The following is a 12,849-nucleotide window of genomic DNA, read 5'->3' on the forward strand; positions in this document are numbered from 1 at the left end:
GAGGGCAGCCCCCCTCCCAGAGTCCCCAGGCTTAGTCGGGCCCTTCTCCAGGGCATCGCTGGCAGGCACTATGGAGCCCCAACACTGCTCCTTCTGCCCCTAGATGTCTTGATTCAGGACGGGCTGGCCAGGTCAATGAGAGCTCAGGTCCCAACCTGTCTCCTGACACAGGAGATCTTGGGGAAATAGATACTCGGAACGAGTGGAGGTGGGGAAGGAGCTGACGCTGCCAGCACGTGGGAACCTGGGGCAGGACCGGGCCGACACTGGGGCTGGGGCCTGTCTGGGCTGCAGGTGGCAGGTATCAGGGCTAGAGTAGGCTCACTGTGATCTCGTCTCCCCATCCTTCCCTCTTACTCTTCCTCCAGTCCTTCCTTTCTTCCACTTATTACGTATTTACTGGGGGCTTCTGTGGAGATAACATGCGTGTCCTCAAGGGATTTGTGGTCCAGCAGGGGGTGACAGAGGCAGTCACATGGAGGAACAGTGGGTGCTGTGGAAACACACAGAAGGGGTTCCTGACGTCAACATGGGGGTGCAGGCAAGGACCTCAGGAAACTGCAGCAAACCTCTGTACCTCAGGACAGCTCAGCAGTGGGGGAAGCGTTTCCCGGCAGAAGGAAGAGCATGTGGAAAAGCCAGGAGGGAGGAGAGGCTGAATTCCACAGTCCTACAGGCGTGTGGGGAAGATGAGGCCCCAGAGGGACCCTGGGCAGATCCCGGAACTGAGTGTAGGGGTTTGGACTCTGTCCTTAGAGCAGTGAGTCTTTGTTGAAAGTGGTGGTGGTGGTGGGTGTCTGTTGTTTTAATTATGAACTCTTAAACTTTTTACTTGGAACTGGCTTTCTGTTTGCAGAAGCTTTTCTTACCCAGCTTTCCCTAGTGTTAGCCTCTTGCCCAGTCCCAATACAACCATCAGCACCAGGCTTTTAGCACTGGTACCTTACTGTTTACTAAACAAAAGGCCTTATTTCAGACTCACCGACATTTCCACTGATGTCCTTTTTCTGTTCCAGGAGCATTGAAGGGGTTTAAGATAGGGAGTGAAATGACCAGATTTGTGACTTAGAAGGACACCATGGAGGAGGAGATGGAGAGGGGGCAGTAATGTCACCTAGTTGAGAGAGATTGACGCCTGGACCAAGAGGATGGTAGTAGGTATACAGGTTTAGAAACTATTAGAAGTTATGTGGTAAATAAAGCTTAGGGGTAGGTAAGTTTACTGAGGGAGAGTGCAGAGAGTAAAAAGGGAAGAAGGCCAATGACTGCTCTGAGCGGTGCCTGCCTCGTAGGGGCGGTCACAGTAAGGAGAAAAGGCGGAGTGGACAGGGGAGCTGGAGGAGGGGAGGGGAGAAAGGGTGGTGTCACTAAAACCCAGAGAAGAGTCTCAAGGCCTGAGTCAGTCCACTGAAGCTATATCAGAGAGAAAGGGGGTTACTCACAATGTAAGACCCCTGAAAAGCAGTCGGGTTAGACTCCAGAAGCCAGGTAGAGTTGGGAAGAGGGTGGGCTTCATAAGTGACCTCAGGACAGTTCCTCTGCTGTATCAGGATGAAAGGCAAGGACTGGCCCAGATGCAGGGGGCTGGCTTCTGTGTTTCCTGTGAAGTAGGAGACAAGATTGTGTGGGTGAGGCCGTCAGGGGTGATGTTGGGGGTAAGGGTTAGAGAGTTGTGGAAAGTAGAGAAAATGTGAAATTGTCAGTAAGGAAAAAGAGAGCGTGCACACTTATCAGGCACATAGAAAACGGGGTGGTGTTTATACACCCAGGTGCGATTGATGGCTCTGATTTTATGAGTCACATGAATCTGTAAGGGTACAATTTTCTCTAGTCACACTAAGCCCAGATGCAAGCTTAAAGAAGGCAGAGTTTGATTTTTCCATGCAGGGGTGATGGGAGGAAAAGGGAACAAGAGAGTTGAAACTACTAGCAAGAAAGGCCTGAGATGATGGATTGTGGAATCCAGGCTCCAAAGTGAAGTGTATCAGTTATGTTGCCTGGACAAAAACTACTTGGTTTGTACCCAATAGCCATTGACCTTCCTCATTAAATAGAGCCCCTGGATAATTAGGGGCAACATGGCGTACCCAGTTAAATACTACTTTCTTTTTTTAAGTTTCTCATACAACTAAATGTTTATATCTCTTTGTTCTGGCTAGTGAGATAAAAAGAAAGTCCCCCAGTGTGTGTGGGACTGAACACACTGAACACGCTTGTCCCTTTCAGGAGCAGTACTGAAAGGGAAATGACTCACCTGAAAAGTACATTAGTCTTGCTTTTTTCCTTCTTCCTCTTTCCTAAAATGTGGATGTGATGGTTGGAGCTTCAGCAGCCATTTTGGACCATGAGATAATCTAGAAATTGGAAGTGACATTGCTAAGAAGGGCAGGGGTGAAAGAAGAAACCGTGCGTGAGTCTGTTGACTTTGTGTTGCTGTGGGACTTTGAAAAATTACTTAAATTGCATGTCACATACATAAAAATCCTTTCTCAGTAAAGTTGTATTTTTTTCCCTCTGTTTTCTCCTGGGTTCCCATCTAAGCTTGACTTATTTTAGCCTTTATGGTAACATGGCCTATATCCTGAGATATAGTAGGAGACAGTTTGAGCAAATATTTTAAGAGAACATAACAGGGGTTACCAATTCCCTAGCCTCAAATAGTGCCCTTGCTGCCCTTTGCCTCCCCTGGTTTGTTTCCTCACTCTCTTTCCTGCCTTTACATTCTGTATCAGTTACTATGTTTTTGGCTACAAGAAAAAGAAAACCCAATTTAAATCTTAAAAAATAAGAGGGTTTATTACATCATAAGAGAGGTAAGATTATCCTAGGGTTGGTTCATTTAGCATCTCAGCAGTATCATCAAGGACCCAGGTATTTTTATTTTTCATTTTTCTGTTCTTTTATCTTCAGCATGTTCTTCACAGGCTAACTGCCCTTAAGGCTGGAAGATGGCTTCTTTGGTTCCAGATAGATGTACAGACATGAAAATGTCCAACCAGAATATAAAGGACTATTTCCCCCTCATGCTTCTCTTCTTAAGAGTCAGGAAATTTTCCTTGGAGGTCTTTCAGCAAACTTACCATCATATCCCAGTAGCCAGAATGCTTGGCCACTCCTAAACCCATGACTGGTGACGGGGTAGGATCCCCACAAATGGCTCAGACTCTCGGGGTTCCCCCTGGGTCAGGGAGGGAGGAGTGGGCTCCACCAGCTCTGCAGAGAGGGAGTGGCTGTTGGATAAGCAGTCAACAGTGGACAGAGGAGAAAGGTGAGGACAGGAAGGCGATGTACCTGAAGAGATTAGGGATCTGAATGGTTTTGAGGTTCCAGTGAGGGGGAAGAAAAAGCGTTGTATTGTCAGTAATTGGGGATATATGAATTTAGTATTTCGAAGGAAGAACAGTGAAGGATGTTAACAAGGTGGAGGGTGTGACTGTGGAAATGGGTGAAAATAAGACATAATGGAGACGGTTGGTAGTGCCGACGACAAACACTAAGAGGCTGGCAGCAAGGTTCTCAAACGACAGGATGCAGAGGCCATGACAGGCAGGGCTCCCAGGAGGGAGGTGGCCATGGTCTGTGTCCATAGCGCGTGCGCACAGGACAGACTTCAGATAGGCTGCTGGCCCGTGGGGTCTGGGGCCAGGTCACAGGTGCCTGGGGCATGCAGACAAGCAGCCTAACCTCTCTGTATCCTGGGTGTTCATTTTGGAAAGAATCTGCCCTCATTGGTCAGATGAGGCCATTCTGGAAGGAGGTGAAGCCCCATCACCTTCCCACTGGAGCCACGCCAGGAACCCCAGAAGACAGTTCCACAGGAGACCCCTAGGGACAGGCTAAGGTGGGAGCTTGGTTGGGGCAGAAGAGGCTGCCAGGCATGGTAGGTGTGCCCAGCAGTTCTTAGTGGCCACTTCTTCTCTGCTCCTCTCCCACCCCAGGCCTTCTTCACTTGGCCTTAGGTTATCAAGCACTTTTAGCCATGGCGTCCAGAGCCAAGAGGAAGGTGAGGATTCTTGGCCCCTCTACCCTGGTGGGGTCTTGTCTGGGGACGAGTAGGGGGAGGCGGGCACCCATTGTAATGGCCAGAGCAGCCGCCCTGTTACTACGGCGTATTTCACTTTTAATTCTGACATATAATGTAATGATCTTTTTTAAGGCCCGATGATATTATCTGCCTGACTAGATTATTGAGTCTTCATCATCTCCAGATAAATTTATGGCCAGGACGAGGCTCAGGATTTATCATCAGTCAATAGAGCTCGATACTCTAACAAGGCGTGTAATAAGATATACATATTTAATGATCCAAGGGGAGGAGCGCTAATGGGAGCCCAGAGTGACTGGTCCACAGGGCTGGGGCTCTGCCCTGGGGCTGCCATAGCTGGAGGGGCGTGGATGTGGTCTCTGCCCCGTGGTCCCCAACTCAGGACTGCCTCAGTCTCCTCCTGTCAAGACCCTGAGGGAGAGACAGACAGGGAAAGGATGAGGCAACAGGGATAGTGTCAGAGCTGGGCCTGGAGGGTGTACACACGCCCCAGTGGGAACTCCTCTCCCTGCTTCCAGGCCTCAGAGGGCTTTGGGGTGTCCTTAGACCTGTACGCCTGGGCCCCTGAGCGGGCGGGCCCACAGAGGGAGGGAGTGCCGGGGCTGGCGTGCCCAGCCCGCGCTGATGGTGACGGATGGTTTTTCATTACAGCCTCTCAGGTCCTGCCCGCGCCCTGTGTGGAAATTCTATTTATTCCCTAATTTGTAAAAATTCCCTCTTTATCTGATCCCAATCAGGGCGGGGTAATTGGCTCTCTGGGGCAGCGGCTGGGGTCCTTGATGAAGAGCTATGTGGATGTACCCGGCCCGGCCCCCGCCCGGCCCGCCACCAGGGCCCACAATTAATAATGATTTGCAAATGGCAGACAAGCAATAACACAGAAAGATGTGGCGTCCGCGCTGCCTCTTCATTTCCTCCCCTCGCAGATATAAATGGCCACAGAACAAAAACCCAGCACTATAAATTCTGGAATTAGTTATTCACCGGGATAAATGGGGCCTGGAGCCACCCGCCCCTCTCTCTCGCCACCCTTCTTGCCTACTTTGCCCATTCTGTGTCTGTCCCCAGGTGCGTTCCTGAGCCTGGCCCCTGACTCAGTCCCCCGCTTCCTCCTAGACCTTTCTCTCCCACTGCAGCTCCCCTTCCTGTGTGGCCTGGAATTGGGAGAGGACACCTGGGTCTGCAGCTTCCTTGCTTCCACCTCTTTTCATTGACCTCTCTGGCTGCCCGATAGGGCGCCTGTCCCCACACTCCACTGGGGTTTGAATGGAGTTGATGTGTCCTGCCAGGCCTGGGAGTCTGGACCCAGGTTAATCTTGGGTTCCTTTGGCATTTGGGACCTGTCCCGTCATCTGCCTGGCCAAGTCTGAGTCAGGCTCCTGGTGGCCACATATCAGTGGCCTGCAAGTGATTCTGTGCTTACTTGTCAGGCTGTGTCGGTTGTTGGCACAGGCGTCTCCAGGCACTGTGCCCTCTCGGCCAGGCGCATCCTCTCCCCACCCCCCAAGTGGCTGCGAGCTGGCGGGTAATGGGCGTGTAATGGCCTCATTTCCATGCCCGGCCTCCAGGAGCGGCGGTAAGTGTTTGATTGCCTTAATTTCCAAACACATCATTATCCCAGCTTTACCAGCGCTTAATAAACACTTTATGAGGATTTTTTTAAAAACATCTTCGGTCCGCATACTTCTCTGAAGTGATAAACTCTAATTAAGTCTAATATTTAAAAATATGGTAATGGTGAGTTGTTTGAATAAGTGGACTGCATTTCTGTAATTTCATTATTACGTAAAACACGCTAATTATTTGGAGCGCGCTTATTACGGAGAGAGAAATCGCCTGCTAATCAAGATGAAATTGCCTTTTCCCCTTATTGTGGAACCACCGTCATCCTTCACCATCAGCCCTGTGGCACCTCCAGGCACCTCGGTAGGGTGGAAGGGGGTTGTAGCGGGGGGGCTGGAAGAAGGGGTCACTTTGGAGTTGAGGCTAAGAGGGCCCTGTCTGGGGGGAGGGGAGGGAGTTGCAGGAGCCCTGTTGGTGGGGAGAAGGAAATGGGGGTGGGAGTTTTCCAGTGGACCAAGGTCACCATGTCTGTGGGTCCAGGGGACTGTGTGGGCTGTGTCTGGGGCAAGGAATGGGAGTTGGGGAATGGCAGAGTATTTCTGTTGGAATAACAATATTATCATTGGATACTATTGGAATAACATTACCAATACTACTACTAATAACTAACCCAGCCACTGTTTTAAGCACTTCACAAATAAAAACTCATTTCATCTTTTTAACAACCCTTTGAGGGAAGTAGTTGCTATAATTATCATTATTATTCCCATTTTAGAGAAGAATCTGAAACAGAGAGGTTAAATAAAGTACAATAAGCTGCACGTGTTCACACAGTTGTCCAGTGGTGGAGTTTGGATTCGAACCCAGAATCTAGGGGTACACAGGGGCCCCCTGCTGGCTTAGTCCTGTATTCCCTGCCTTGGCCTCCTGTTTTCTGAGCTCCCATTTGCTGTTGTACCCTCAACTGCACCCAGCCATAGCTTGAGATGCTGCCCCCAGCACCCAGTAGCCAATTTAGCAATAAAAACATAGTATGCCAGTTAAATTAGGGTTTCAGATAAACAGCGAATAACTTTTTAGAGTAAGTACGTCCCACGTGGGGCTGGGAACAAATTTGCTCTGGCAGTCCCATTGACACTTTGTGCTCAGGCATGCTGAGGCCAAAACGTCCTAGCAGAAGGAGGCGGAGACTGGATGAGGTTCTAGAATGTTGACGTGCGCCAGGTTCTTGCCGTCGTCTTTGTCGTGGTTCCTGCTCCTGGTGCTGTTCCCTCCACCCATCTTGTGGGTCCTTGCACTGTGTGCTCTGGCCCGTCCTTCGCCGGCCTCTGGAGCTCACTCATACAGGATGTCGCCATGCTGAGCGTTTTAGGCAGGGGACCCCAGGTTGTGTCTGAGTTTTCCTTTAGGCCTCACGGCCTTGTGAAGTCAGCAGCTTGTTACCCTTCTGCTCCGGGTGTCCTCTCAATATGATTTGCCTCTTTGATCATTTCATGTTCATTCTCTTTCCTGGCTCTGACAGATCCACGTATGGAAATTGATATATGATAGAGGGATCATTTCAAAAGTGTGGGGCAGGTGTGGACAGTTCAGTCAGTGGTGATAAGACAGCTGGCTATCCACTAGGGGGAAAAGCAAGTTAGATCTTCTACTCACCGCATACAAAAATAAATTCCAGGCAGACTAAAAGTCAAAGTTTTCATAAACAAAGTATTAGATGAAAATATATGATAGTTTTCTAGTAACACTGGGATAGGGAAGGCCTGTTTAAGCAAGCTACAATGCCCAAAGGCCATAAAAGAAATGTTGTCCCAAAAAAGTTTAGTTGCCCCATAGAAGTCTCAAGGCTTAATACATCTGAAGCTGAGTTCACCACTGACCTAAACCTGTACTTTCTCCTGTTTGCCTTATTACAGTGAGTAGTACTTAGATCTTAGACTTGTGCCTCCTCCATCCCTCCCAGTCCCCTCGTTAAGTCTTGCTCATTCTGTTTCCTAAAAATCTCTTGCCTCCATCTGCTTCTCCACATGACCATTATCTCTCCACCTTCATCTCCACCATCACTGGCCTTGTTCTGGGTCACTGTTTCTGACTTGGACCAGAAATACATAGTGCAGTCTGCTAGCTGGTGTCTCTGCCTTCTGGTCAGTCCTCCAGGACCCCTCCAGGCCTCAAAAGATAATTCTGAAACTCAAATCGGAGCCTGTCATTGCTCCTCAAACATGTGTCTTCACCATCATTCCCAGAAAAAATTAAAGCTCCTTAGTTTGGCATTCGGGGCTCTGCAGGGGTTCCTCTAGCCAGCCAGTGCTGACCTGGCTGCTTCCCTGTCTCTTCCTCATCACCCCCACCCACCATCTGCTCATCTTAAATTTGGGGGACACTCCACATTTCCCCTGTGAAAGGTGCCTGTGCTGTTCACTATGCCGAGAATACCTCCCCACCTTGCTGGCTAGCCTCCTCTGCATTTTTTATTTCCTCCCAGGAACCCTCTCCTGATCCTTGGACTGAATGAAGTGCCCTTTTTGGTGCCTGCTTTTCTCATAGCGTTGTTCACACTGCACCACTTGTAGGTGCAGTCTCCGAAGTTCCTCGAGGGCAGGGAGCTGCAGGGTCTGCAAGCTGTGGCCCAGCATGGGTCTGTGCGCCTGGCACACAGGAGGTGTCAGTGTATTTGCTGAATGAATGAGTGTGTGAATAGATGGCCCTCCAAGAGCTTCCTGGGGCCCCTTCCCTCCTGAGGGTGGCCCTGGCTCAGGCTCTGCATCCTGTCCTCTTTCAGTTCCCAGACAAGGGTACCAGCTGGAGCGTGTCAGCCGCAGGGGGCTGCTCTGTGTGAATTTTCACAGGCTGTCCTGAGCGATCTGAGCCACCCTCCGCTAGCAGCTCCCTTGCCAGGCATGTATTTGACTACCCTTGGGCCCAGCCAGCAAGCTCACCCTGTTAAGTGCTGACCCTACTCACCTTTGAGGGATGTATGCAACTAGCACCCCCTCCCCATTACAGCCTTGGCAATATAAAAACATTAAGAATTATTTCGAACATTAAAAATGTTAATGCCCCCCCCCAAAGATGAGGGCAGTCTTGTCACAAGTTGATCCTGCAGGGACATAAAAACAGGTTAGTCTTCTAGAATTTGGAAGTGAGGAAGACCTACTCTTAGAAGCCTCCGGTGTGGGCACAAGTCTCCCTGCTCTTGACCCCCCAGAACAGCCTCAGGCTGTTCCCAGTCGCTCAGTGATGGGCCACAAGGTGGGACTGCTGACCCAGGGCTTTGAGCTGATGACTTTCTGGGAGGCCATGTTGTTATCAGGCTTACCCAGAGCTCTATCTGAATTTACTATTAAAAGCCCAGATTTGTGTCTGTGCTGATCAGTGGAGTGCTGACTCTTCGGACACCTTCCAGGGCTGGAAGCCCAAAACTGCAATAGTACTGACCTGCTGGATGAGCCCAGTCTGGGTCTCTTCATTATGATAGACCAGTTGCAACAAGTTAGACTCTGGAATACCTGGTGGACGAAGTCAGTAGTCAAGAGTTTGTGGCATGAGTGATGAGTGGTTTCACCAAGGCCCCTATGTCACCTATGCCACAGATTGTACAGTAAACACCTTCTCACCACTGGACCATCCTGAAAACTAGCATCCTTGCCTTCCCATCAAGAGAGGAGATATTCCAGACATAAAGCATGTGCAGACATATGGCGGTTTCACTCGCTGATCCCTCCCATAGCACTCAGGTAGCACCTCTTATCACCCTGGTGAACCTAAAGTTTGGGGAAACTTGGCAGTTGCCGCAGGGCAACTAGAAACAGGTCTGACTCCAAAACCTACTTTGTCATTTTCAGAAAACAGTAAGTGGCCCCTTGAGGCTGGAATCTGGGGGTTGAGGGTAGAGCGTGGCAGGGGTGAGACCAGAGAGAGCAGGGATCCGGTTTTGCAGGGCTTTAACCTTGAAGTCTAATGAGTGTGTGGACTTGAGGGCAGGGAAGCCACTGAAGAGATTTAAGGAGAAAAGGACGTGATCAGATTTGTGTGAGAAAGATCACTCTGGCTGTGAGAGAATGGGTTAAAGGCGAGAAAGAGAAGCCGCTGCTGTCGAAGAGCAGGAGATGCTGGGCTCTGGACTGGGAGGTGGTGCCAGAGTGAAGGGAAGAAGATGAGACAGAGGACGACGACAAAGCCTGCAGTTCATGTTGGATTAGACTCGGGGAGAAGGCAGGATGCCAGGCTTGAATTGGATTTCTTCTGGGACAATTCGGGGTGCCATTCACTGTGATGGAGAACACGGGAGAGCGAAGGAGCTGGGGTGAGGAAACTAGCTCTCGGCTGGCCATTTAGTTTGTCTGTGGATCTAGATGTTCCCAAGGTGTCTGGATCTGTGGTCTGGAGCTCAGGAGACAGTTTTCAGGAGTAGCTGGAGCTTGGGATGTGGATGAACCCTCCGGGGTATAGAGTGAGGAGAGGTCAGGGCTGAGACTGGGGTGCGTGGACCTTCACCCAGCCCCAGACCAGGCACAGGTGGGAGGTCAATGCTCACCCACTGGATGGCCGGTGGCCTGGGGGGAGGGGCTGGGCACATTCACTTGGGCTAGGGGAGGCAGATTGAGCGATTTGTCCAGCAACGAGGGAGGAGCCAGATGAAGTCAATAGAAAACTAATTTTCTTTTCTGCTGGAAGAAATGAGGTGTGTGGCCGCTGGGTAATTGCAGATAACGAGGGGACTTATTCTTAATATGCACAGTGGCCATGGTCCCCAGAGTGTCAGAGACAGGAAGGACTGGAGGTGCCCTGACAAGGCCAGATTTACCTGGGAAGAAAATCACCCTGTCAACCACAACTCCTGGGCCCTATTGTAAGGCCTTTCTGTCCCACTCCCACACCCGCCCTGCCTGCACAGCCGTTCCTGTCCCATTCCCCTTCCCCCGACTGCCTGGCTCCTCCTGTCACAGCCCCCTCCCTCCACCCCCTACCCCCACAGACTCGGCGTACACACTAAGGGAGACAAATGACGGGGCGGCAGCTGAGCGGGGTGCGTGTCCGGCCCATAAACCACAGGGATGGGTCACGTCTGGAGTTGCCATGGCCGCCAATACCCACCCATCAGTCTTCGCACTGTTCTGCCTCAGACCAGCCTTCATGGCTTCCCAAATGCCTGGGGTCACCTGTTTGTGCCCACATCCACCCCAGCTGGCTACATTCATTTTGAGCTCTGAGAAATAGGACCCTGTGTGACTTGTCTGCCCTGTGCAGGGTCTGCAGAGCTGGGGTCCAGCTGATGGCATAAGGCTTGGCCTGAGTAGACTTGCCCCACTCCCAGTCATCCTCGCTCTGGTCGGGTCCCCTTTCCCAGTCTAAGATCCTGGCAAGGAGAGGCTGGGAGCTCACTGGAAGAAGTTGGTCCTTGACAGATGCAGGGCCTCCTGAACCCACCTTGACCTTACCAGCACCCCCACACCTGATGGTGACATCGACGTCCAACACTTCTGCAGTCCTAGCACCCATCTTGTAAGGGCTGTGGCAGCTGAGGTCCCGGTTGTGTGAGCACCTATGGGATGTGGGAGGGGGTGGTGAAGGAAGTCCTGGTCCCTGACCATGACACTGAGGCTCCAGGAGCACCTGCGCCTGTAGCTAGCCGTGTCTGGGGTTTGGGATGGTTTTCACCATGGAGTTTCTCATGGGAATCAATACCGAGGACGCTGCCGCCAGGGTCTGACAGGCACACATGTCTTTAATCTGAAGTACTGCCAGAGTCAGGGTCTGAAGCCTGCCTGGAGAAGAGAGCTTGGGTTGAGCTCAACGGGTGTGTCTGGTAGACGGCTGCCCGCCAGTGCCTGAGAGGACCACAGACCTGGCCCTTCTCTGCCAGCCAGGGCCACACAGAACCCCGCGCCCAGGCAGCTGCTGCTGGAGCATGTGAGCCTGGGGCCCCGACTGGAAGTGCCAAGGCTCGTGCCTTGTCACCAGTGATTATGTCCTGGGCTGCGTCTCCCACACACACGCAAGTGCCGGCAAAGTCACCCTGGCCGTGGGCGTGATGAATGGCCGCACAGTAATGAAATGGAGACATCAAGGCGGGTGGCGGGAAGACGGAGTGTGGCGGACGGGCCGTCCCCACGCGGCGGCAACAAGAAGGATCGCCCAGCGGCCGGGGGCCGTCAAGGGAGAAATTACACATTTACTCTGCCTTTTTCTTACTGCGACGGCGCCCATACATCACCGCTGGGGCCGGGCGGGACACGCCGGCCAATTTCCAGCATGAATTATGGGACTGAGAGGCCCCGAGACCAGGCTTCCTGCCGACCCAACCTGAAGCTGGAGATGCTGCCACCTGGGGATAGGACCCCCCTGGTTTAGAGCCTTTGGCTTCTGAATCCGATCCTGCTTCCCACGACACCCGTTTAGGAGCACCTGTGGGCCCACAGGGGAAGGATCTGGGGCCCACCTAACTGTCTCCTCTCCCTCCTTTTAGATGACTGCAAGAACATTGCCAACATCATGAAGACACTCGCCTATCGAGGCTTCATCTTCAAGCAGACGTCAAAGCCGTTCTGACTGGCCGAGGATGGGATGGGGCAGGACAGGGTAGCTGCTTGGCCCAGCCCAGAACCTTCCTCTCCCTCACCAGAGGGGCAAAGGGGGAGTGGCACAGCTCTGCGTCCAGAGTGTCCCCCAGCCCGCCCTGTGGGCTTCTGCCCTGGGTAAGGCCTGGCTCCTCGGCCCCTCTGGAACAGACACTTTGTGCCCCTGCCCCCACCTCTCCACCTCAGCCCAGTATCAGCCCCTCCCACTGTGGGCCTGGGCTGGGGGACCTCCTCCTCACCGCCTCCTCCCAGTACACAGGCTTCTACTGGGGCCGCCGAGCCCCCCTGTGCCCCCTCCCATCTGTAGTGCATGGTGTGTGGTGCCCCCAGGGCTCCAGGACAGATCAGGCCCCACCTTGTGTCTGCCCCCGTCCCCGCTGTGAACGTGCCACTGAATAAAGTCGGGGAAATGAGGCCCTGGGTGTGTGTGTGTGTGGACGTGGACCAGGTGGTGCCAGGCCTGATGGCGTCTGGATGTGTGGGGGACAGCACATGCACCAGGCCGCCCTGTGCTCAAGGCCACCAGTAAGTAGAGCTGGCATCAGTGGAGTACCTGAGACCCTCTCTGCATGCACACAGCGCGGCGGGGACGGACTGAGCACGAGGCTGTGTCAGAAGCAGCTGGGATGTACAGTCGTTGCTGTGTGCAAACCAACCTGA

At 52.3% G+C, this 12,849-nt stretch overlaps 1 protein-coding gene across 8 annotated transcripts in view; it reads left to right on the forward strand.

The window, feature by feature from the left end:
• ERI3 (ERI1 exoribonuclease family member 3) overlaps window positions 1-12,603 on the forward strand; it is a 128,316-nt gene extending 115,713 nt beyond the window's left edge. For all 8 annotated transcript variants that reach the window (XM_020897473.2, XM_070468276.1, XM_070468279.1 and 5 more), the window contains one exon: window positions 12,078-12,603. In XM_020897473.2, the coding sequence (XP_020753132.1) occupies window positions 12,078-12,160 (83 nt within the window). In that variant the 3' untranslated portion in view covers window positions 12,161-12,603. The remainder of the gene's footprint in view (window positions 1-12,077) is intronic.
• The last annotated feature ends 246 nt before the right edge of the window (window positions 12,604-12,849 follow it).

Source organism: Odocoileus virginianus, chromosome 5 (assembly GCF_023699985.2).
Source record: "Odocoileus virginianus isolate 20LAN1187 ecotype Illinois chromosome 5, Ovbor_1.2, whole genome shotgun sequence".
In the NCBI taxonomy this organism is placed as follows: Eukaryota; Metazoa; Chordata; class Mammalia; order Artiodactyla; family Cervidae; genus Odocoileus; species Odocoileus virginianus.